At 35.2% G+C, this 26,730-nt stretch overlaps 1 protein-coding gene across 2 annotated transcripts in view; it reads right to left on the bottom strand.

The window, feature by feature from the left end:
* ADGRV1 (adhesion G protein-coupled receptor V1) overlaps positions 1–26,730 on the bottom strand; it is a 288,840-nt gene that overhangs the window by 188,391 nt on the left and 73,719 nt on the right. For both annotated transcript variants that reach the window (XM_083816849.1, XM_083816850.1), the window contains 22 exons: positions 24,349–24,479; positions 23,987–24,086; positions 22,790–22,969; positions 21,067–21,230; positions 20,410–20,503; positions 17,916–17,994; positions 17,288–17,426; positions 16,642–16,783; positions 15,893–16,155; positions 14,128–14,303; positions 13,161–13,285; positions 12,123–12,289; positions 11,895–12,038; positions 10,547–10,654; positions 9,808–10,060; positions 9,057–9,179; positions 8,629–8,851; positions 7,403–7,607; positions 6,283–6,429; positions 3,260–3,515; positions 1,295–1,497; positions 357–530 (listed from right to left, as the gene is read on the bottom strand). In XM_083816849.1, coding sequence (XP_083672975.1) covers positions 357–530; positions 1,295–1,497; positions 3,260–3,515; positions 6,283–6,429; positions 7,403–7,607; positions 8,629–8,851; positions 9,057–9,179; positions 9,808–10,060; positions 10,547–10,654; positions 11,895–12,038; positions 12,123–12,289; positions 13,161–13,285; positions 14,128–14,303; positions 15,893–16,155; positions 16,642–16,783; positions 17,288–17,426; positions 17,916–17,994; positions 20,410–20,503; positions 21,067–21,230; positions 22,790–22,969; positions 23,987–24,086; positions 24,349–24,479 — 3,596 coding nt within the window. The remainder of the gene's footprint in view (positions 1–356; positions 531–1,294; positions 1,498–3,259; positions 3,516–6,282; positions 6,430–7,402; positions 7,608–8,628; positions 8,852–9,056; positions 9,180–9,807; positions 10,061–10,546; positions 10,655–11,894; positions 12,039–12,122; positions 12,290–13,160; positions 13,286–14,127; positions 14,304–15,892; positions 16,156–16,641; positions 16,784–17,287; positions 17,427–17,915; positions 17,995–20,409; positions 20,504–21,066; positions 21,231–22,789; positions 22,970–23,986; positions 24,087–24,348; positions 24,480–26,730) is intronic.

Genomic DNA, 26,730 nt, shown 5'->3' with positions numbered 1-26,730 from the left:
CATTGATCCTGCATAGTAAAAGTATGGGTTAGATGACCTTCTGAAGTTCCCTTCAGAATATTATATGACTTTGATTTTAGCACTTCCACCTCCCTTATGAATTTCATACATTAACTGTGAAGAAACTTTCAAGCATGAACTCTTTGTCTAGTATCTGGTTTATTTCTTCCTGCTCCGTCAGGGGTATTGGACCCCTTTCAAGGTCCCTTCCAATCCCTAACATTCTGTGATTCTGTGATTTATCCAGAACAATTTAGTGTCATAAAGCCTATTAGAACATTACAGAAAGTAGTCTGAAATTAAGGACTCTCCTACTGGAATGCAACTTCAAATATTGTTCATTCAGATTTCCTTACCTTTGTAACATTGAAACTAAATATTCCTCTCGCATCATCATTTTCTTCAATTGTTATTTCAGCTATTTCTAACCCAAGCCTCTTCACACTTGGCTGACCTCCAGTGTGAGAATCGACCAGCTGCACATCAGTAATATTGATTATAAATCCTTCCTGTAACTCTGGAACATTGTCCTGCAAAAAAAATATTTTTAAATGTCACTTTTTTTTCTATAAAGCACTACAATAAAGATATAAAGTTATAAGGTTTATAAAGTTATAATACATGCAGAAAGATGATCACTTGTAGGTTGCTTACTCTTCGGAAACTCCCAGTACTTGGGATTATATAACCACTTGTTTGCTACATATCATGTGAAAGATAGAGGATATAATTCAGTCTTTGCTGAATTTTAGAAACTGAAGCTGGTAGTCAGATTCCGTATCTGTTAAAATGGTAGGAAATACTGCTGGCTGCTACTTCTTTCTCCTATCTGTAAGAAAGCTGGCCAGATTTCAGAGACTAAGACAGAACTTGAAAAGTAATACCTCCATTCTTAATTTATTTTAAAAATTTACATATTTTTAGTGAAAAATTAATACATCTCAAACTTCAGAACAAATATATTAAGAAGCATTTAAAGTAAAATATATCCTCCAAAAAAACTGCAACAAGTTGCAAAACCAGCAGGTACCTGAGATATTTACAGTTGTCTCCTCTTTCATTAATATATATTCGTTTGGAGATTACAGCAAAGCAAACTACTTGGTTCCTCCCCAGTAGCAAGTACACAAATTCTTTTGAAACAAATGACTACAATTCTTACTAATTTGCAACTATCTGATGATGCAAGAATCCTTCCTTATCCTTCCCTAGAATATTAAATCGTTCTTTTTAAATAGTAATAATATCTTTTTTAAAATACATCATAGGCTAAAGTTGTTGTTAGACTACTCACAGGCAAAATAGTGATCATGACTGAAGTTATTGTTGCATTCTCTGCCATAATGATTTTCTTCTTTTCTATTATATAATCCTCATTCTCTGTTGCTTGGTTGGAGAGGGGAAGCTCAACGTTAGGGCTGGCGCTCAGCTGAACTGCAATCTCTCCAACAAATCCTTGCTCACGAACAATTTGTAAAGTAACAGTATTCACTTCTCCTATTAAAAGGAAGGGGGAAAAATCAAGATATGATTGTTTTAACCCTTGCCCTGTTTGATTTCCAGCTTGCCTAATTGTACTGGATCTGATTACTAGAATCCACTTCAGCTCTGATTAGCAATACAACCATACTTGGATAACTCAATGACCCAGGCAAATGAACATATACAAGTGGTGTGAGTAAAGACACAGTATGTAAGTTGGGAAAGTATTTTAAGACAGAATCTAGAGGAATAATAATATACTAAGTATTTACAGTTTGAAATGCTTACCACACAAACTTTTATTTCAACATTACTATTTATATTCAATTTTCCTTCAAAACTCCCATCTCATTATTTTCTCTGGACTTTACATGCCTAGGAGATCACTATTAATTCTATCAAAAAAAAAAAAAAAAAAAAAGCACTGTAGCTAATCATACAGCTAGCTATAAATTTTAAAGAAAGCTGTTGTGCTTCCTTCTAATGATGGAATAAAATGAGATGCACTTATATCACTAAGGCTCAGGTCCCTTTGGGACCTTTTTATGCTTTAGGAAAGAAGATTTATTTTATTTATTTATTTTTAAATGAATGACCAACACCACGTTTAGCTGAAAGTGCTGGGTTTATGACTGGGAAAATTGTAAGAGATAAAAATCATCAGACTTTGTTCTTCAAATCAGTTTCGTCAAAGTAATCACTTGTATTATTTAGATACTACTTCAGAGTTAGCACCTTTTCTGTATGTAATTAAACCTACAACATTTAAAGATGAGAAAAGAAGCTATGCAAAAAATAAAACCTAAGAACATGCCTTAAATCCTAACTTAAAGGATAAAAATTTATCAGGGGTGGGGGGACAGGGGTGGATAACCCCAAGGAACCAAGAATATCCCTTCACAATACCTTCAGGTGGAAAAATAAATAAATAAATGAATAAATAAAATAAAGCATCACTAATTGGCTGTAAAATAGAATTGGCAAGGAGGTTTTAGCTGTCCTTTTATTCTGATGGAAAATGTACTTTCCATAGATTTTTTTTTTCTATGGACAGGATATTAAATTGCCAGCACATTTCAATTGGGCTTTTGAAGTATTAATAGCTTATCTTCCCTCTTCTCCCAGCCAGCTGCTGGAAAACCACCAGGCTGGAGAGAATGCCAGAGCAATCAGCTGCCTGCACCCCTGGCCCAGCAGGGAGGGCAGAAGCTGGAGCACCACTGCAATTCTCCTCCTGGCAAACTTCCTGGCAGATTCTTTAAAATTTCACTTGGTGCCTGGAAGAAAAGCTGACATCACCCAATCAAATGAGGAGCTGGCAAGCAGAAAAAGTCCAATTCAGTTTTCTTGAAATATAATTCACTCTTGTTCTGCTTCCCTTTTTCCCCTGTCCCACAGAACGAAATGTTTCCAATTTTTTACCCAACTCACGAGCAAAGTGTTTTTATGTATATTATTTTAAACAGATTATTAACCTAATCAAATGAGCAAACTTGGCTAAGTGGAAGGATTTTATGAGCTAGTGAAATACAACACAAGATGACAAGATTTTAATAAGTTAGCCCCTACAAAATGGCTAGATAATGTTCATATGGGAATTTGACATAGAAATACATAATGAAATGACATAGTTGTGTATTTTTAAGGTATTTCTACTACAAAAATGTATACAAAAATGCTACTCTTCAAGACAATCACATAAACCAATGCTGTAACTTCAGTGACAGAAACCTTAAAAATCACACATTTTTTCCTTAAAATCAAGTAACAGAATTACCTTCTGGCTCTGTGACTTTAACAAAAAGAGAGTCTGTATGCCAGCCAATCACACCATATGGAGAATCGCTAGGTAAAATGGTAAGTACTGCTCTTGCCCTTTTGGGATCAATGATAGCTCCTTTTGTGGCATCCTGAACGCCCACAGTGGTAACGTGACTGAGGGTGATATCCACAGTTTCTGAAAGCTCTGCAACACTGTCTGCGAGAATTGTCAAGGTGATCGTGGACAGGGCCTGACCTTCTGAAAATGTAATCTTCAGAAGTTGTTCAGAGGTTGTAGAGGGAGAAAAAAAAAAAGACAAACTTCTCAGTGCTGTCATACCAACCAGTTTATTCTGTATAATTCTATCAACAAAAACAAAATATTAAGAAAGCATACAAAAAGAAATACGAGATCCAGAAGAGACAAGCAACATAAAGAGTCACTTTGAGACAAAAGCTCCGTGGTTAAATAGTTTGAAACAAAGATCAGAAAGCAAAAAATGAATTCTCAATCAGAATCGTAACAATCAAAGAGACCAAGCACCCATCTGACCATAAGTTTGGTGTAATCAAGCTAACTACAACTATCTTCACTACAAACAGGTATTCAACTCTAGACATCTTTCTTACAGCTGCACTCCAAGTTTAGGAAAAACAGCTCAGTCATTTGAAAATAATTATATATCCTCATTATTACAGAACTGTAAAATGGTTGAGGTTGGAAAGGACATCTGGAGATCAACTAGTCCAACCTTCCCTGCTGAGAACAGGTTCACCTAGAGCAGGTTGCTCAGGGCCATGTCTAGACTGCCTTTGAGTATCTCCAAAGATGGAGACTTGGAAAGGACTCATGAGGATTATCAAATCCAACTCCTCACACCACAGTTCTTATGTTTAAATGGCATCTCCTGTATCATGCCCATCGCAGGCACAGGACACAACTGAGATGTATCTCTCCATCTTCTTTACTCCCCTCCCAGGTGGGATATACTGTGATAAGATGCTCCCTGGGCCTCTCCCCATATGTCAGATACTCGAATCCCTTAATCACATTGAGGACCGTTCCTTGGACTCTCTCCAATACGTCCATGCTTTCCTTGTACTGGAGAACCCAGAGCAGTACACAGCACCACAGATGGGTCTCACCAGTGCTGAACAGAGGGGGCGGGATTACCTCCTTTGATCTGCTGGCCATGCTCTGCTCAAAGCAGACCAGTATGCTTTCTTTGCTGCAATCACACATTGCTGTCTCATATTTAACTTGTCTTTCATTATATGCCTTTCAAATTATTCAACAATACTTATATTCACTGAGGTTTCTTGCATAATTAAGTTTAACACTTTCTCAAACATTACAAAAATAGGAAGAATCATTAAACTGCTGACAATTCAGCATTATTTCTCTATAACGTGCTGCATCTGTCTGGGATGGAGTCAACTTTCCTCGCAGCAGCCCATACAAATGCTGGGCTTTGCGTTTGTGGCCAGAAGAAGTCTGTCTCTCCAGCTAATCACCCCAAAGCCCCACAGGCTGGGGGAGGACAGGAGGTTGGGTGTATTGGGTTTATATGCCCAGGTTTTGGTAGCAGGGGGCTGCAGGGGTGGCCTCTGTGAGCAGAGCCCAGCAGCTGCCCCATGTCAGAGGAGCCAGCTCCAGCTGCTCCAAAAGGGACCCACTGATGGCCAGAGCTGGGCCGTGAGCGATGCTGGTTGGGCTCTGGGAGAGCAGATTGAAGAAAGGGGAAAAAAAAACCAAACTGCTGTGCTGCAGGAGCTGGGAGAAGAGATGTGACAGGAACTTTACTTATTAAGCTACTGTTATCTCAACCCACAAACTTTTCCATCTTTTTTCTACGTCTGTCCTGCTGAGAAGGCAGGAGTAAGAGAGCAACGAAGTGGAGGTCTGGCAGCCAGCCAAGGTCAACCCACAACATATAAATATATCAAAAGTATGATGAATGCATAATATGTATCAACATCACTGCTAATTTTAAAAATGCTTAGTCAGCAGTGCTGTTAAACTTTTTTTTCCCCTCATATAAAATGACTGATGAATGTTTTGTCCATCTTATATTCTTTTTATTTTTCAATTCAAAGGGCCAGTCACTTGGTTAGGTCTCTCTCAAAAACAAAGATGTATTTACAAACACTTATGCTACTCCTGAACTTTCCATTCAATGACATTACGCCTGTACTTTCAGTTCTGTCTCTTCCTACCTGCAAAGGTCTAGAGGAAAATCATGCAGCATCCTCTTTAGCTTCAATTTAATCTAGAATGTTCAAGCACTATTTAAATTATTATTACTATTATTATTTTGCATTCTTGTCTTCCCCTGTGTTGATTTTTCTCTAAATCTTTTTACTGTACTTCAGATGCCACAATTCAATATTTCCAGATGCAAAGTTTATTTCTACAATTTTTTCGCCCTTTCTTCCCACTGCCGTGCCGTGTGCTACTCCTCTATAACCTCAGGGCTCACAGGGCTTTGTGTCTTTACAGAAGGCCACTAGGTGGAGTCACTTGACTTAAAGAACGCGGCATCTGTCGACCACAAAGCGTTATCAGGAGCTTAAGCTAATCGAAAACACTGGATTTTAATACGGTTAGAAATCTAAACTGTCTCAGAAATAAGCAAAACTGGGACTTGTGATATTCCCCTAGGTCACTGAAACTCTCGAGTGCATTGTTATCATCAGGAAGAAAAGCAAATAATTCCTCGATTCCCATCTATGCAAATGATTTGACATTGTAGCTGGATCTCACAGCAGGAAGAATGGAAGATAGGAACAGGATACTACAGATACACATTTCTACTGCCCAGACAGAATTGCAGTATCTGGTTCTAGAAGAGCAGGAGTGATACTGTGGTATTATGTGCCAGCCAAAAGCAAGACTGTCAACATCACAGACAAGGACTGGGAAGCATAAATTAACAGACCAGGACAATCTAATGTGTGCTATCGTTGTTTAGGATCTGCACCTATCGTCTGAGGCAATATAGTCAGTGATCCTCTAGTACCAGTGATGTTATTACATACCATTCCAGAAGCTGGGAATACATCACTTGTGCTCCCATTGGCTATCCACTCTACTGTAACTCTTCCATATGTTCCTATTAAGCGTTCAATATTTAAAGTGATTAAGCTGTCCTGTTCCATTTCTTCAACTTGCTTAAATAAAGAATTCTGGAAAACATAAAGTAGCAGAACCGTAAGATTATTTTCTTTTAAATAAAAGTTTATTTATGGATCTTGGTATCCAAAGTATGCCGGCAATATCAGGCATCAATGAACTGGTCTACCGTTAAGTAGCCAAGTACATGTTCATTGATTAAATGAAGATGACCTAATGAGGTACTCAATACTCCCAGCTTTCATGTATGTTAGAACTTAAAATGTCAAGCCTCTTTAACCTAAAGAAAAAAAAAATACAAGTCCTAATCTATTTTTTGAGTATAGTATTTTAAGTCCAAACTGTATGAAGCAGGCAACAAATAACTGGAACTTCAAAAGAGATGTATATTTACTGCTGTTATTTTTCTGTTATTCATCCACCTTACACTAGTCCAGATACAAGTTTCATTTCAGTGATGACTCTTCTGTCTCATACCTTCAGTATGCATTTACCATATCACTCTCTGGATTTCTTCTACAGTGTTTGCTGATTTAAGAATTAACCACTCCAGATGCAAGCTTCAGTCTGACATTTTCTCAAAATAAATCAGTTTGTTCTGGCAGATTGGCTCACTTCATGACATAACCCAATTAGCATATTTTTTGGAGGAAAAGGATCTTCTGGTTTGTTTACTGACTTCCCTTGATTAACAAACCAGTAGCATCTATACTATGCTATAAAATATGACATCAGAAAACTGAATTTTTAGTTTGTTGCAAAACCAAGTCAGTAAACTAACATGTTATTCTAAATATAAGGGGATTATAAAAATCTTATAATAGGGACAGACTGTGGAACTTATTTTTTATCATTCTGTGTTCTTTATAATCACATAGCAATGCTAAATAGATATTAAAAAGTTTCTGACACGTTACTAGAAGACTTTAGAAAAACAATCCTATCACATTCTCCATTTTATTGTTTGTTTCCCATTATTCAGAAATTATATAAACATATATTAATGATTTACCTTATAATTTTTACCTGAGCAAATGCAATGACTCCATAGGCATTGTCATTGGAAGGAATAATAATGTTAACAAAACCATGAGCACCAATCTCTGCACCTCCCTTAGGGTTTTTCAGCCACACTGTGAAACATTCTTCCTCCTCTGGGATAGTATCATCAAGGATATTGACAGCTATCACAAATTCCATGTCCCCAGGCTCAAATATCAATTCACCTGAACTAGCATAAAAACACAAATATCAAATAATTATAAATTTAGGATAGCTCTTTGATGATCTTTGAGCATTTTTTCTGGTGCAATTATTGCTTATTTTACTCATGCAGTAATTTGGGTTATAAGAATATTTTCTTTACCAAAATAATGATAGATCATAAATTAACTGGAATTAATTATGAAAGCAATTTCATTTATCCTAAATACAAGATTGTTAAAAATGAAGTCATGACTGCAAGTCCTCTCTTACCTCATATTTTAAAAATCAATTGTAGGCTGTTCCACTGCAGCTTATCTTAAACTGTGAACAAAATCTCTTTAGCACTGTCCTGGTTTCAGCTAGGACAGAGTTAATTTTCCTCCTAATAGCTGGTAGGGTGCTATATTTTGGATTAGGATGAGAAGAGCGCTGATAACATGCTGATGTTTTAATTGTTGCAGAGCAGTGTTTACACCAGGCCAAGGACTTTTCGGCTTCTCGCTCTGTCCTGCCAGCGAGCAGGCTCGGGGTGCAGCAGGAGCTGGGAGGGGACAGACCCAGGACAGCTGACCCAAACTGGCCAAAGGGGTATTCCATACCATCTGACAGCATGCTAAACAATATATAGGGGTGGCTAGCGTGGGGAGGGAAGGGGGGGATGGGCGCTGGCTGCTCAGGGATAGGCTGAGCATCAGTCAGCGGGTGGTGAGCAATTGCACTGTGCATCACTTGTTTCGTACACATTATTATTAGTAATACTATTATCAGTATTATTATTATTATTATTATCCTGTCTTAATAAACTGTCTTTATCTCAACTCAGAGGCTTCACTTTCCCGTTTCTCTCCCCCATCCCAGAGAGGGAGGGGGGAGGGTGAGCGAACGGCTGTGTGGTGTTTAGCTGCCGGCCAGGTTAAACCACAACAAGCACTAATGAAATAGGCCACCATACAAAGAAACATAACAGTCTCCGCTATCACAAGTGAGTATCACAGAAAAAGAAACGCAAGGTGACTCAGACAAGTTATATAAACAAAAAAACCTACCTAGGTATAAAATCTGACTGGTTGGAAATAGTGGTCAGTTCATAAATCTGTGAGCTGGAGTTAACGGACAAAGCAATCAAGCTCTTGCTGATGTTCAGAGACCTTGCAGTAACTGAAGTGATATGATCTGCATATGGGGCTTCCAGCATTATAGAGAACTGGTTCGCTTCAGAGTTCCAAGCATACAGTGTTGTTATATCCTTACCAGCTAGGAGGACATGGACTACATGGAGCAAAGAGGAAGAGAATATTTTTTTAGTCATATATTTAAAAGTTATTATCTTAATGCCAGAAGTGCTCTTTGCAGAACACTGATTACACTGACTTTTAAGGTCTGATAAATACACATGAAAAAATAAAGACATGCATTTCTGAAATTCCAGCATTATATACTAGGATTTGAAAAAAAATTTTCATTTAAGTCTTACCTAAACCTGAAGGAGGCATGAAGACATGGATATTTCTTACATCGTGGACTGGAAGAGATTGGAAGTGTCTAAAAGTAGACTGCCCTGTCTCCCAGACAAAAATTTCAGAAGAATTTCCAGAGTCTACCAAGGAACAAAATGACAAAACTCACATTATTTTGCTGCCTTTTAGTTAAATCACACACTGGTGGCCATTCAAAAGCCAGAGTCTGGCAGCTTTAATTATGAAGTGACACTGATTGTATTATTTTCCTTATTATTTGGTGCATAACTTCGATGCAAGAACATTAAGACTGACATTAGACAACATCTAATTGCAAAGAAACCTGTGGACTGCAACAAAAACTTTTTAGTAGCCATAGAGACAAAATGACATATAAAATGTCAACCTTGTAATAAAATACATGTGTACTTTGCTGACTAGTGATCTGTGTGTGGCACAAAGCTCAGAAAAGCTTAGAAAGAGTGTGATAAGCAGGTAGATTAAATAGAGTTATTATTTCCCATTGTTACTGGGAAAGCATTTCATTTGTTTTGTAAGTATTTGAGAACAAGCACAAGGCTTTTATTTTCTGAGAGAAAAAGTAGAGATTACTTTCATAAAATACTTACTAGGGTTAGATGCTTACTGAGTACTGTCACCCCCCCAGTGATTCCAATAGCTTTCTAAACTCCTTTACCACAAAGGCCTTTGCTATCAAACAAGCCATTGTATACTCAGCAAACTCATTCTTTGTTTTCTGCTAAATACCTTTTGCAATAATTACAAAGATATCAGATCCAGAAATCCAGGACTCCATATGTTTTATTTCCTTTGCTGGTACTTGATGAAGCTTCCTAAACTCATTGTTCAACCACTGATACAAGAGAATGTTTTGGCTGGTATTTGACAAAGAAACTAACAGGTACGTAAAGCCTCCTCTAGGAAACAGGGCTATGTCCACAACTCCATAAAGTGGAAGCTGATGATGCAGCACAAATATGTCTTTATTCCACTGGAAAACCTGTGGAAATACAAAAATCTTTTCTTTATATATTCATAATTAGCACCGAGAGAACTAAAACTAAATGACATGCCAAAAAAACTGGGAAGATTTATGGTGAACTGAATTCCTGTATTCTTATGTGGACTGTACTTTAAAGTAGAAGCCCACTGGTAAGTAATTGGTAATTAACCCTACTGCAAGAAGGTGTGCCTGCTCTTCAGAGGAACAGGTTTATGTTCAGAAGCTACTTCTTTGTTTACATGCTACATTTCAAAACTGAAATAACAGTAGCAATAAAAACAAACCAGATGTAAATTATACACTCAGGTAGAGAGTATTTATACATCCAAACAAGTCTGGAATTTTAACTGTTATAAATTTCCAATAGAAACAAAAATAATATGTCAGAAATACATGCTTATAGATTTACTTCCTTTCATTATCCTTTCAGAACTAAGCAAACTACCCACATTAAAGCCAGAGAAGACTGAAGAATATTCAAACCTGGATGGAACTGGAACTGTTTGTGTGACTCACAATAATCAAATAGTCTTCTTCCTCCACTGCAAAATGTTTCACACGTCTGGTATCCAGAACAGAAAGAGTCTGTATCTGCGAGGGAAATATGAGGGTGACTATGTTTATCTACATATGTATATAAACAAATACATTTTATATTACATTGTATATAGTGAGAAAAAGTATGCGTAGAATGTTAAGAATTCCAAAATTATGTATAAAACTATACATAAAATAGCTTTTAAAACTTTATATTTTATATATATATATATATATAAGCAACTAATTTACAGAATTAACATAACTTATCATACATTTTCCAGAAAATGTTCTATGACTTGATTGCTTGAGAATTTCTTCCCCCACTTCCAAGCAGAGCTACAGGCTGGGAGATGAGTGGTTGGAAAGCTGCCTGGCAGAGAAGGACCTGGGAGTATTGGTGGATAGTCGGCTGAATATGAGCCAGCAGTGTGCTCAGGTGGCCAAGAAGGCCAACAGCATCCTGGCCTGTATAAGAAGCAGTGTGGCCAGCAGGTCTAAGGAGGTGATTGTCCCCCTGTACTCGGCTCTGGTGAGGCCACACCTCGAGTACTGTGTTCAGCTTTGGGCCCCTCACTATAAGAAGGACATGGAGGTGCTCGAGCGAGTCCAGAGAAGGGCGACCAAGCTGGTGAGGGGTCTGGAGAACAAGTGTTATGAGGAGCGGCTGAGGGAGCTGGGCTTGTTCAGCCTGGAGAAGAGGAGGCTCAGGGGCGACCTCATCGCTCTCTACAGGTACCTTAAAGGAGGCTGTAGAGAGGTGGTGGTTGGTCTGTTCTCCCACGTGCCTGGTGACAGGACGAGGGGGAATGGGCTAAAGTTGCGCCAGGGGAGGTTTAGGTTGGATGTTAGGAAGTACTTCTTTACCGAAAGGGTTGTTAGGCATTGGAATGGGCTGCCCAGGGAAGTGGTTGAGTCACCATCCCTGGAGGTCTTTAAGAGACGTTTAGATGTTCAGCTTAGTGATACGGTTTAGTGAAGGACTTGTTAATGTTAGGTCAGAGGTTGGACTAGGTGATTTTGGAGGTCTCTTCCTACCTAGACAATTCTGTGATTCTGTGATTCCCAGGTAATCCTCCCTGCACCCTCAAATGTAAATATATAAAAAATACAAACAATGTAAACAACTAACTATGACAAACTTACATCACTGAAGTTATGTAGTATTTTAGGACACAAAACTAACTCTTGTCACACAGAGTGCTTTTTTCTAAAACATGGCCAGACTGGAGGACCTCCCTTGGTCCTTGCCAACCCATACTATTTTAAGATTTTAAAATTAAAATCGATTTACCCACAACAATCTGTGTCCAGCCATGAATGCATACACACTGTTGTTAGAAGCTCCCTGTGTGGCTCCTCCATGAGTAACCACAAGGTAGGAAGAGGCTCCAATTTGGAAAGACACACAACTTGTAGGATTCCACATACTGAAATTCTGTGAAAAGAATAAAAAAAAGTAAGATTGTGACTTAAATTCCTTATTAACTAGCATGTCTGGTGTTCAAAAACAAACATTTACCTCAACAGGAACAAATACTCCTTTCCACTGGTAGACAGTAGAAAACAAAGCTGGAGGCATACGCAACAGAACACCGTACAGGATTTCTCTTGAGGTAAAGAAACACCAACCAGATGCTGATTCTTCCACAAAACTTTGCAAGACAGATAGGACACTGATACCACCCCCTGCAATATAGTAAAAAATAAAATAAATAAAATAAAATAAAATAAAATAAAATAAAATAAAATAAAATAAAAACACTATTTACTATTATATTACTCTTGAGATCTTTTCTAACCCCATTCCCATTATTTACCTCCCAAAGCCAGACCTAGTATGAGAAATGATGAAGTTGTGTCTTAGTATTTGTTATAAGTGTATATAAATACATAGAAATGTTACAATACTAAGGATATAATGAGAGTTAAGCAGTAAATGTATTTTTCATTCATTACAACTGCACATGGAAGACATATAGGCAATTTGAGTCTGACTCATAATAATTGATCTTGGAATTTAGCTAACAAGAAATTAGCTAGATAGCAAGTAGTAAAGAAAAAAAAAAAAGACAAATTACAAAATGTTCATGTTTTGTTCCCCATTTACAACATGTTCATGTTTTTATTCCAAGACGGTCCCTAAGCACCGTCTTGTCAGAACTAAACTCCAGGAGCTAAACTCTTGCATGTCACATGTCATTTATACTGTGTTAGAAAGATCCTGAGTTACAAGTAGTACGGAACAAATTTTATTACACACACACAAAATAAATAAATAAATAAATAAATAAATAAATGGCTAGTGACAATAATGTTCATATTAGCAGCAAAGACAGAAATAGAGATTACTGAAACTGGCAGAAGTGGCTGATGACAAGGTGATTCTTAAGCAGCTAAAGTATTTTATCTACTAAATCTTACATAGGAAAATATTAACTGAATTGTGTCTGAATACTTGAATTTACATTCCCAAGCTACATCTCCTGTATGCTTGGCTACTCTCTTACTATCTCCACTTCTACAAAAGCAGTGGACATTCTCTGTAAAGTGAACGTACTGATGCCAAATGCAGTATCTGATGATGTCTCCCACTCAACGCTCACAGAAACGTTAAGCCCATTACTCCGTGAAACTTTCAAATAAGCTGTAGTGTTGGCTTCTTCAATTATGATGAAATTTGTCCTAAATGTGAGAATAATAAAAATAAGGAAAAAATAATTATTTTATAGTATATTCATTGCTGTAATAAAAATAAGATTTTTACTGTACAATTCCAGATGCAGAATATACAACAGAAATAAAAAGAAAATATCAATAACAGGTTTCAGTATCTGATGGACTGGTAGCTACATTAATTAGGGTTTCCCAATGATCCTTACCACAATGATGCAAAATCATAGGCAATTCAACAAAATCTTTAACCAGACTGAAATTTAAGTGTATTAAATTCACGTAATAAATGTTTAGATAATATTATTATTAAATATTAATATAAATTATTAACTCTAAATATCAACGTATTAATAAAATAGCATACATACATTTTTTATTTAAATAATAAATTTATTTAATCTGTATGGTTTCAGCTGAATGGTTTTTAAAAACGGCATTCCATGTGTCACTTACTTCTGAAAAACAGCCTTCAGTGAACGTATATTTTTTACAAGTTTAAAAATGAAAGTAAATTACAAAACGTATGACTTCCTGGACACTGATATGAGGTTTGGAACTTTTAACATGGAATACTATCAGTGGGATATGCAGGCACTAGTGAAGTATTAGTTTATAAAGAAAAATAACAATAAATAAATTGAAATTTTGGATTATGAATAGTCCTTTTTATGCATTTTTCTACTCTTTTGTTTAGCAGGAATAGTATTTCACAATACCTTTCAAAGTTACAGATTTACAAATTGGGTTGCTAAATTTCTTTAATGTGATTCATCAAAAACAAAATTGTAGAGAAATATTATCTCTTTGGAGTACGAGCAACTATCTCCTTTTTACTGATCAGTGTAAAGTACCTATTTCCAACTGTATAGATGCTGAAAAGCCCTAGTGGAGCCTGGTTTTGTAATACTGTAATCATAGTTTCCACTCTCGTGCCTAGTCTGGCTCCTCCAGTTGGATTGAACAGGGTGACAATGAAGTGCTCATCCATTTCTGGTTCTTCATCTAGTACCGCAGAAATATGCAGCGTCTGATAACAAAACAAGCATACAATGTTATTGAGACATGATAACAGATGATGACACAGCTCTATCAGAATGTGCTACCTTTTTTTTAAATTTATTTCACTATAAGGCTTTGGATAGCATAGCAGGAGAAGAGCAGCTCATGAAGCTGGAGAGGACAGAAGTGAGGCAAGCTCAGACTGAGTTCAGACTGAGGTTCTAAAGCCATCCTACTAGTGGCCTCCATTGGTGCAACACTAAGATGAGCATATTCACTTTTTGTTGTTGTTCTCTTTTCTTTCTTTTCTCATCCTATGATCCTCTGAAGTTTTTGATCCTAATTTCATACTTTTGTTCTCTATTTATTCCATACATTTCTGGGTAGTTTATACTCACAACACAGCTATAAGTGTAATCAGTTAAGTTGGCTTTAATTTATTTTAGTTGGCAACTAAGCTATCTTCAGGGAAACAGGGTAATCTCACTACTGGTGCTGTCAGGAAAGAAAAGGAAAAGGAAAAAAAGAAAAAAAAAGCAAGAATAGTGAGAGATTTGAAATACTCTTTCCTCTCGATGCTTCTTTCCCTCTCCTACACCACTGTGGATGAAGATCAGGTCTTCTCAAGGCAATCTCAAACTAGCAAAGAGCAATCTAGAGAAAGCTAAGTGCTTCACTTTCATTTGGGGCTCACTGTCATCCTTCACACTATTCAAACAAGCAAAAAATTTCATAGGGACGCATAGCCTTGCTGTACAAAATAAAAAGTTAGTGATGATGCATTTGGAAATAATACAAAATTTACAATGTTTTATATTTCTGTTCATTTCCACAATAAACCATATTTACCAACTATATTAAGAAGGCTCCAACTTCTTATAGATCTGCTGCATTGTGATTCCAAATGCATCTAAAGGCCAGAAACTAAAAACCAGTGTTTCCAAGAAAAGTTTGTCTCAGTTTCTATCCTATTGCCTGTAATATGCTAACAATAGCTTCACCAGCTTTACTGGCAAAAATAAATAAATCGAATTGTGATTAAACCTTAGAAGAGTCAGGATTCACAAACTTAAGCTAGTTCATTTTGTAGCTGACATTCTTGTGAGGACAGTATAGAGGCAGTGAGCTTAATACTTAAGTTATTTTCCAATCCTAAGACAAACAACTGTTCTACTTTTTGTATTTGTTGCAGCACATTCTGTTTAGTTCAGACTAACTAAAACGTTAAATTACAGAATGGGATTTTTACTTTGATCTTAACTATTAGGCTTGTAAATTATCACTTTAATTTAAAGTAAGTTTGCATTTCAGCTATAGATTGACTACATAAAAAGAACTGTTCCAAAGCACACATGAACGTTCTCAATAGCGTATTGTTTTCAATTTACCTCAACCCTTACAAAGTAAGAAACACCTAAAGATGAGCCCATTTAATTTTCACACACTCCCACATCAGATAATAACAGGAAATCAGTCACAGCTCATGACTCAATTCACTTTATGAATGAAAGAAGAAGAAAAAATAAACAGAAGATAAAGCACAGACATTTCTGAAATCTTTCCAATATTTCCAAAAAAAAGCTTCCTAGACTTCTCTGGTAATAACTAGCATATTACCTTGAACCTGACTCCCTCTTCGAGCACAATATATCCTTGAGAAGGGGTCAAATCCATTGTTGCCTCTGAAGAATTAATCTCACTTACAAGATACTGAACAGTCACAGTGCCAAATATTCCCTGAGGTGGTTCTCTGATAATATTCAATACTGCAACACTTTCCATCAAATGGATAGATGTTTGCTCTCTCAGAAAGAAGTGATTGCTGTTATTGAATGACAAAACTCCATGGCCATCATCATTGGCAAGTATAGTAATTGTAGCTTTTGAAAAAGAAATAATGAAAATATTCTTTGGTTAACATAGTAAAATATAAATATACATATATAGTAACATAATACATAACAAAAACACAAATACATTCTTCCCTTAGTGTGTATATAATGCTTATGTGTCCATGACATTACCTGAAGAGAATGGGAAGGCATTTCACTTTAACTAGGAAGATCTCTAGACAGGAAGAATATAGTCTCTCCTAGAAAAGGTTTAAGAACTCTCTAAAAAGACCTCAGTTCAGTGAGGTAGTACACATTGAAAAACTCATCTTCGTGCTTTCTGATTCATTGCTTTACATATAAACTTTTTAATTGCACAGATTTCACAGGGATGTTTCAGAACCTTCCAAAGGAGTATAAAGATTCACCATAGCAGGACAATGGTGCTTTCTGAAATATGATTATTCAGAAAAGTGGAATTAAAATGTGTGCCACAGAATTCTAAAGAAATGGAACATTAAAACTAAGTTTTACCTGTTGTGTTCTCCCCTAATTCCAGCCCCAGAGATGGATTTGTTAAAATTAACTGGAACTTCTCATCACCTTCAGGAATCTCATCATCAAAAATCATGACATCAACAGATTTATGCCTTTCTCCATCAGCAAAAAAAAGAGTCTAGCGTTGAAACACATAAAGCACCGAATACTTACATCAGTTAATATCACACAGAAATTTTTGACTACGGTAAACAGAATTCTGTGAAATAGGAAGGAAGGGAAAGCATAGGAAGAGCCATATTCTCTGTTCCTTATAAACTGATTGAATCAGAAATATAAAGGTTCAGCACATTACAGAATGAGGACAAGAAAGAATAATTTATTTTGAAAGTCCTGTTGCAAAAATAGTCTATGAAAAAGTTTGTATGTCTAATCAAAATTAAATTTGAAATCGATGTTTGAAAGTTTACATTTTGCTTTATATTAAAAAATATATTTTTAAAAAAGAAATAAATAGTAAGAATAAGAATATTTTTATTTCATTCTGTTTAGATTACCAAAGCAACTGAAACAAGCTGAAACATCTAGCATCACTACTGATCATTCTGCAGAATAATCAAGAAGATATTCTTTTACGGAAGCTGAAAGAATAAAAAGTACTAGATTTAGAGTTGCTTCTTACCCTTGAGGTTACATTAAAATCCAAACCCAGCTGGGCCTCCAAATTTTGGGCATAAAAAAATACAGACACATTGCCATATGATCCTCTGTTTCGGTAAGCCATTACTGTCAGATTCCCATGAGATTCACTAACTTCAAAACTAAAATAAAAAGAATAATTCTCAATGTTCACTGATTATGTTCTTTTGAAAAAGATAGTACATTTTTGTTACATTTTCACTCTGAATTATTCCCTACATTATAGTTCTCTAACGCATCCTTTTTACCTTTTTTTTCTTATCTAAATTGAATTAAGTAACATGAGGTTTTTGTTTTGTTTTGTTTTGTTTTTTGCTTACATGAATGGTGAGGCTGGAAGAGTTGATGCAGGCTGGGGAGGTTAGGCAAATTGGTGATATAAAAGGACAACAGTGAAAGTAGTAATAAGTAAAAGAATTCTGATTAGATGAATAGTGAATTTTTGTTTTCAATGTGGGAATCCCACTTTCTAGCTCAGCTGAATTGAATGATTACTTTACCATCTCAAAGACATGGCCCTATTTTTAACAGGAGTTTTACTTTTAGAAAGAAAATGGGCAACACCAATCACTAATTGGCACAGTAAGTTCTTCAAGGAAGATGAGACTTACTTGGTACCTTCCCATTCAATTACTCCTCTTACACCATCATTAGCATCGATAACAATTTGAGAAGCTAAACCTTCCACATCTAAAAGGCAAAACAGAAAGACAAAAATTAAAGAACAATAAAATCAATTTTCTTGATTTTCAAGAATCACAGAAGCATTTATTCAATCAGTTCTAATATTACAGTGTCTTTCCAAAAAATGTGTAGGAGAAAATGGGAGTGAGCAAGATAACTGGAAAGAGTCCTTACTACTAGAAGTGCAATAATGTGTCTTGAATTAGCACTGTAATATTTAATAATGCATAAAAAAAAAAAAAAAAACTAAGGAAAATGTAGAAAGTTAAACAGCACATAAAACATTAGGAAATAATAAAGTCTAGATTTGCAATGGAATCTTAATTTGTCTTCACTATAAGTGTTTATTACAATGACATTCAACATTTTGCATTTGCCATTCTGAGTATGAGAAAGACAATGAGGAAGAATAATAAATGATTCAGCATTTCATCTTCTATTTGTGCTTCAGTGCATCATACATCCTAATGTCACACCTCAGATTTCACTACAAATACACAACTATTAATTTATTTGTGGGGTGTTCATATACTGTAATATTCTACTGCTCCATAAAGACATACAGATATTTACAATTAGCCTGAAATCGTAATTGAATACACTGCAGTGTGAAAAACACCAAATAATAGGTTAATGTCGGAAAAGTCTACTAACTTCAGAGACCAGAACTTTACAGTCAAAACTTAATACTTCTCAGAAAATAGGTTGTTGTTTTTCAGACAACAGCACCATACAACTACCTTAACTTACTTGTTTACTTTTTATAAACTTCAACTTACTTTCTAAAACCAAATTGACTTCACTGAGTCTGCCATAAGTATATTATATTTAGATCCATATACATTTTTCCATCAATTCAGATAAAACTGAACAAAAGTAGAAGATTATTGCCATGAATCTAAGCCTGTCACTATGAGGTAGAGATGACGATGAGCAATAGCTCTACACAGACAACAGAAGTGTTACTGAGGTTTACAAATCCTGAGGGAGTAATGGCAATTAGAGACATTTCTGCTTCACTCCTGCATTTTCTCATGTCACTTTGAAGTCAGATCTGTTCACCCAGGATCTGTAAGAGTTTGCTCACAGACACACACGCGGACACACGTATTTGAGTCAGGCTATTTCTTCTACCAGAAGACTGAAGCAAGAGCAGAATGGACAAAATAAGAAAACTATCTTTATGCTGTTTGAGTGAAACCTCAATCAGAAACACAGGTCACTTAAGCTCGGCATGTTCACTTGTTCATCACAGACACCGGACTTACTTAACATATGGCACACAGATGGCCATGACAGGAGTACTGCATGCAATAAAAGCCAGATGTGAAGAACTGACTGCACATGCCTGTAACACATGCAGAATACTCATCTCTTATGATATTAGACCCCTCATTAGAACTCGTTCAAATATCTTGGATAAGGTATGGGATTGCTAGAAATCCTGAAGGAAGGCGTGGCACTGACTAGGATCTAAATTTTTAACCATAACAAATCAAAACACACCAATGCAGAAAACAAGATTAGAAAACTGTCTGATAACAGAATTCACTGTGACATGTTATGTGAACACATTTTTTCCTTATGACTTAAAACTATTTTCTCATTGTAAGTAAAGCTGACCCAATGCAGTGTCACATCAGTGTTAAATGGTGATGGTTCAAGGAGACAGCCAAAGAGAAAGTGAGACTTAACACTGTTAAGTTTGGATGAATCTTTCATTCTTATATGCTACTCCTTTCATATTTTACACTCAACTATTCACAAATCAGCAATGAGTCTTGCAAGTTACCTTTCAATCTGTAACGAATTAACTCAGTCACTTCTATAAGCATGCAAAGAAAAGGGAAAAGAGTCAAAGAAGATGTCTGACATTATATAACTAGTCTTTAGTACCACAGGATAATCCAACAGTTCTTAAAGCTAATGACTACTATTCTACTGAATTCTGAAGAAGCAAAATGAGAAGCAGACTAAGCAAATAATAAAGATCATTGCAAGAGTAGGAAAACCATAAAATATGTTTCCTAAAAGTGATAAAAGAATAAAAACAGACTTTTTTAAAAGAGTGAGCAGAGTAGCCACATAAAGTTTTTTTTTTGACTTTTTTTTCCATTTTGTAGTTTGTAAATGAAAATCAGATGAAAAAATCACCAATAAACTTTTCAAATAATTGTCCTTTCCAACTGATAATTACTAACTCCTCTACGAAAATTAATTTAAATTTTCCCAGAGTTTAAAAAGCAAGAGATTAAGTGTAATAATAAATCTATTTCATATTCTATGATGTTTCTTCTAAATAACCATGTCTCATCTCAGCATAGTTGGTAAGTAAGAGGAATAATGGTAATCTCCCAAGGTAATATAATATAAACCATTAAAAAGGAAAAGTAAAAATAATTTGTTATAAGATGTTTTTACCTAGCTTAGGTGGGGATGACGTTGAATGGTTCATGATGAGTTCCACTGAAGTTAAATTAACCAAGAAGAATTCTTGCACCTCTGGTATATCATCCTGCAAAACACAAATACAGTACATCCTCTTCTCATTGTCCTGTAAGAAACTTCCACAGAAGTCACCAAAAAGGATCACACAACAAGTCTCTAATATTACTGTGACATTAGAATTCATTTTTCTGTTTTCCTGAAATAATTTTATTGGGTCTGAAACTGATTATCGTGGAAGAATTAAGTAAGACATTATATATCATGAAAAAGATCCTGTGGTGACGCTAAACTATTCTTGCAAATAAATTACTGACCGATTTTAGAGGCATGTATCTCCAGCAATCAAAAGGTATGAGCCTGTAGCCAGCCATGAAGCACACTGTTCTAAATACTACTAGATAGTTGGTAAAGTTTTAATGAGACAACTTTATTACCTTTAGACAGAGGTAGAGCTGCTTTCTGTGACTATTTGATCCCTTGTGATTTTAATATTAAGATTGAAACCATCTTTCTAAATGATAGTGAAATATAACACAGGGCTTCAAATAATGGCTGCAAGCTTTAGTTCCCAAAATATTACCCTTTTGAAATCATACAGAAAAGTACAGAATTAAAGGGTTTAGAGGTTACCTCTAGAATAGTAATATTTATGGCAACTGATGTTTCTCCTTCTTCTAAAATCAGTGAGCCAGAAGCAGGTACATAATCAGCTCCTGGTTCAGCCACAGTCTCTTCTGTCTGATTACTTACAGTGAGCAATCCTGTAACTGTGGCATACGTAACATTGATAGTACCTGTTTAATTTGTGAGGAGAAAAAAAAAAGAAAAAAAAATTGTTTTTCAGTTCTTATATAATGTTCACTGGAATGGATAAAGACAAGAGATCAAATTCTCATCCACAAAATAAAAAGACTAACTGCAAAACAGAAGGATTAAAAGAGTTATCCAAAGTACATTGGAGCTAGTGTACCTTTGTTACCGTTATCAATATGCCTTCAATTTGACCTTTGCTGACTTGTCTGTCTGCATAGGACTCAAAAATCATTGGGTCCAAATGTATCCAGAAATTTGAAGTTCTGTGGACCATAAATATGAAATTGCTGAAAGACTAACTGGGACATCTCACGTACCATTAATATGAGTTTTTGCAACAAGGACACTTTTTGGGAATGACAGATATCTAAGAAAGGCTCTAAAGACAGTGCTGGGAAACACAGATTAATAAATCTAGATACTTTCCTGGGCAGATTGACAAACTTCAATAGAGAACAAAATTAGGGGACACACGGATAAATATTACCAAGCAGAAAAGTTATACATTATAGTTTTGAGAATAAAGCCACCTCTCACTAATCTGGTAGGGTAAGTCAAGTGACAAACATAAGGAGTATGAACCTGAAATAAAATGATAGATGAAATTAAAAGCTGCTCTGTATGAAATAAAATGTAAGAGATAAAAGAGTCCTAATTAATAAATAAGTAACGATGCTTATTTTAATTCAGTGAGAGATCTTGCACTTACTATGAACAATTATCTTAAAACATTAGTTTACTGAATAGTGTTCAAAGAGTACACTAGAGTATGGACTGGTATTAAAAAATAAATGGAAAAATAGTGTCATTAAAATGTCTCTAAAACTCTCTGGTGTCTCCAGATCTTGAAAAGCACTGTAAATGTTACTTCATTTCAAAACAAGTATGGCAAAAGAAACAGCCAGATTATCACCGAGGTGTAAATATAGTCCAAAAAGGCAAATAGGAAATTATTATACATGTTTTCTCACAACATAAGTTGCTATTTTCAGGCAACAAACACAAGATTCATTTTTTTTTTCATGAAGCACACTATTGTATTGTAGAATTGAATACTATATAGTTTAAAGGATGTTAATGGATAAATTGATTCAAAGAGGAATCAGAAATTGTCAGAGGAGACAGATAAATTGAATTCAATGGTCTGGACACAACTTTTTCCATGTGACATTCCTAAGGTGCTGACTTCCTGAAATTCAGAGAAAAAATATGTGGGATGTGTGTACATGTCACTTTTCTCATGTTTTTTATTTTTTCTGAAGAGACTAATGCTTTGAGACAGACTCATTAGACAAAAATATGGTAACCTTAATAGCCACCTGATTATTTTACAGCTTTCAGATCCCTTGCTGTATTAATGAGGATTATGACTCTAGTAATAAGTGATATTTAGTTTCCAAGTCTGCAGAAAGAAGCTTAGAAGTTCTGAAAAAAATACCAACTGTAACAAAGATTTTTCCAAACTTTCATTATCATGGCTTTTATTTGCCTAATGATAAGCAAAACAAAACTTCCTTTCTCTTGGAGTTGTTATACAGACCTAGAGATCCAAATTCTCTGTTAATAAAAAGCTGAATTGTTTTGTTTTCCTCTGGGATTAAAACCACCCTGGATGTGGAAGCAAAATTCAAGATTCCATGTGGTTCATCACTAGCTTCTACTGTTAGAACAGCTTCATATCCTTGACTATCCAAAACAGCAGCACCTGTAGAAGAAACTCCTGCAAGAGAATCAGTGGACTGCAGTGAATGAAGTGTTATGCAACTAATATTTTTGTCTTACATTATTGTTAATATTACATTTAAATAACGTTCAGTAGCCATGCAAATACCACGAAACCAAAGCTCACTGAAGTATGTGGATGGTGTGGGACCTACACACATATATATACTTACATTATATAACAAATAGAAACAGAAATTTTATGCATACCAAGTACAAAGTCACAAAAATGTATTAAAAAATAAGAAAACTTAACAGGCCAGTGCCAAATATCAACTTCCCTAAATACCCTATATTTTAAAAGGAAATAAACCATTTTCCCAGGAAGTACCTCCAAAAGCTTAAAACTATATTCCACTTCACAATCATTACATCAATAAACTGATATGTTTTCCAGCTATTGCTTTGATGAATAATTTTGCTCATCCCATTGGGCCACAGTGACTCTCGGAAGTTGATAAGGCACCTCACAGCAACACAATCCATGTCAAGTTAGTTTGGTGTTTGGACATTAATTTCAGTTTGAAAAAAGGTATTTCAGAACGGATGCAGTTTAAGGCTTCTTTTCTCACTATAATTTTAATGGCAAGAATAAAATATTCTGACCACCTTGAATTCAGGGACAGATCAGTAAGTCTGCAGCTTGACAAGATTGTTTTAAAAGATAAAAATATCTGCATGTTTCATGGCAACTCTATCCATGACATATTAGTAAACTCAAGTTTGCATTCAGATTAAGAGAAGAAACAACCATTGAATTAAATAGGCAGAGTTAAATCATGATTGAAAACCATTTAAGTGTATTTGTGGAGACACGGTGGGGTTTATACATACATACATAAGGACCAAGCCTATTTCAATAAAATGTTAATGAACTTGCGTACTTTGCACCAGCTGCAGTTTGCTCAGCTGCAGTTTGCTCAGTCCTATACCTCCAAAATGAATTAATAAAATTAAAAATATTATATTATTAAATGGTATTTTTAAGATGTAGCTGGCTATAGTTCTGCATTACCTTCTGTTTTGATGTTGTATAGGATGACTTGGTATTCTTCTTTTTCTTCAGGAATATGGTCATCCAGCAGATCAACATACAATGTTGTATTCAACGTCCCCTATTTGTTTTAAGGGTAAATTGATTAGCCATTATTTTATAAAACACAAGTGATATCATAATGACAAGTATTTTGAACAATTTCTTTAAGAAGAGTTAAGTATCAAGAATTGTAAGCTCCCTCCAGTTTGTAAGTCCAAAAGTAAGTGAGAAATTAAATAATCAAACCAAGAAAGAAGGACTGTTGAAAAGGCACACTTTTTCTCAGATCAGTTCTAATCACACTATTTTCCTGTAGCCAACATCACTGTTTATGGACTTACCTCAGGAAAAAAAAGTATTCCAGAATAGTTTGCAAAATTTTGTTTTACATTATGTCCTACTATCTTCCACTCAACAGTAACATTTCCCAGTCCTGGAGGAGTTCTTATGATGTGGAATTGTAATTGTTCTCCTAGGAATAAAGGACAAGATGCAATGTTTCAGGGTCTCCTCTTCTACATGTTGGTTATAAAAATGAGAAGTCAAAAACATGCATCACACAGTTAAAGTATTTTTCCTGAAAGATATTGCTATTTTTGTCAGTTTGAATTTCACAGTAGTTATATACCACATTCATTTTTAATGCTGAAAAGAAAAACCTAAACTTAAACTCTTCTAGTTTTTTTTTTTTTCTGTTTTTAGTTCACACTTGGAAATAATTATGAACTTATGAGGGAACTTGGTATAGATGAATAACTTAGAAAGGGAATGCTCATGAAAACACGCGCAAACATTAGAGCAATACAAGTCTGTAAACTGTACAAAACAGTAACTGCTGTATGTACCAACAATAATAGTAGTCTTCTACAACAGTTCCCTGCAAAGAATACACATTATCTGAACATTTGCACTGTCTTGTGACTTTATTCAATGCATGCAGAAAAAAATGCTTATAATTATCTGTAAGTTCCATTTATGTGAGTTTGAACTTACAAATATGTCACTGTTAGAAAACAAAACATTCAGAAAATGTTAATAATTTCTTATAATCTCAGAGGTAATCAGTATTGCTGGACAATGTGCATATAAAGGAAGCAAATACTATGGTATTTTGCACATTTATAACATTTAACCCCAAAGGCACTTTAATTAAAAAGAGTAGACCTCTTAGTAGGCTTTGTAAAATGTGGAAATTGTTTTATATTCACAAGTTTTTCACAAAATTTCCATTAAATATTTTAAATGTGGACATGTGAAATTAGCATGTTATATCAACATGGAATAGATCAGTAGGCAATATTTTGCAAAACATTCACAATAGAGGACAGATGGTTATTTATAATAGGTAGGTACATGGCATTCATATTTCATATGCATTTTTCAGGTCCACAGAATTTAAGTTCAACAGCACATTTTGTCCTGCATTGGCTTTCAGAGACATGAAATATGCAGAAATCTACAATTCTGAGATGTGTGAAAACAATACATGAGATTTCTTTTGCTTATTGAAGAATTAACAAAACATAAGATAATGTTATAATAACATTATGCTGCCCAACTAGTCCCTTTGATTATGCAATTTAGAGAGCAGCAACTTAGGATGCTGTCTTGCTATTCTACTGTATTACCTTACAGAATTGTACAGCATTGTACAGCTAAAACTGGCAAGAAAAATCTGAAAATTTTCTAGTTACATTTATTTTTTGTAAGGAAGAGTCAGAGATATGCATGTATATTGGCTACCAATGAAAGCGAAAGGAATTCTTAACTTCAAGAGCCCTTAATATACTTAAATAAAATTTAATATTGTAAAGAAGTAATACAAAAACTGTATACACCCATTTTCAAATACATAAATGTGCTATTCAGCCCCAACATTTCAAACTTCAGTTAAGTCTCAGAGATGTCAACACTGATGTCGACATTGATGTCGACATCTTTGGCTTAAGTTGGTCCATGTTGCTTCTAAGAAAATTAAGGAATTCAAAATTTATTGATATCACAAGGATTCCACTTCTACAGTCAAATATCTGGATGGTAGACTCCCAATTTACAGGTTCCTCTGAGGCTAAATCATTACAGTGTTTAACACTGCACTGCAATCCACTATGTTCTATTTGAGAATTTTGCATATCCATTACAAAGAAATAAAGATTTAAAAGACAAGTGGTTTCAATGGTTTAGTACCATTGGGAAAACACACACACACACACACACACAAATAAGGCAAAGCTTATTTCAATATATCTCTATAAGTTATAATGAATTTTCATTGAAGACTGGGAAAAATGCTTTATGATATAGAAAGCTGTTCCACTATAATCCAAACACTGAGAAGAAACTTGAAGTCATTATTACAGATTCCAAGTAGTTATTTACTGATCCACGTTTCCTACCAGCTTTACCAAGATTTTTTTGGTATTCCTATCCAGAAGAAATGCTAATATGAACACTAATTGATTTCTGAAGATTGAAAGTGTTATTAGGCTAAATTCAATATTTTTTTTAATATTTAATCCTTATCCATACTTTTACATTTCTACATTGTGACTTAATAAGTGATGCATCTCTTACATAGAGAAACAAAGAGGTGGGTATTTATCGCTGTGAAGAAGGGAGCATCAGCCGCTCTCCTCTTCTTCATTACTTTAAGCTACTGCAGTGCATTTTCTTGTAATACAGTTACACAACTGTCGCAGACCCCTGTCCAATAAAAAATACTA

The sequence above is a fragment of the Anser anser genome (genome assembly GCF_964211835.1).
Source record: "Anser anser genome assembly, chromosome: Z".
In the NCBI taxonomy this organism is placed as follows: domain Eukaryota; kingdom Metazoa; phylum Chordata; class Aves; order Anseriformes; family Anatidae; genus Anser; species Anser anser.
Note: the sequence above shows the minus strand (reverse complement) of the source record. Positions and strands in the feature narration are given on the sequence as shown.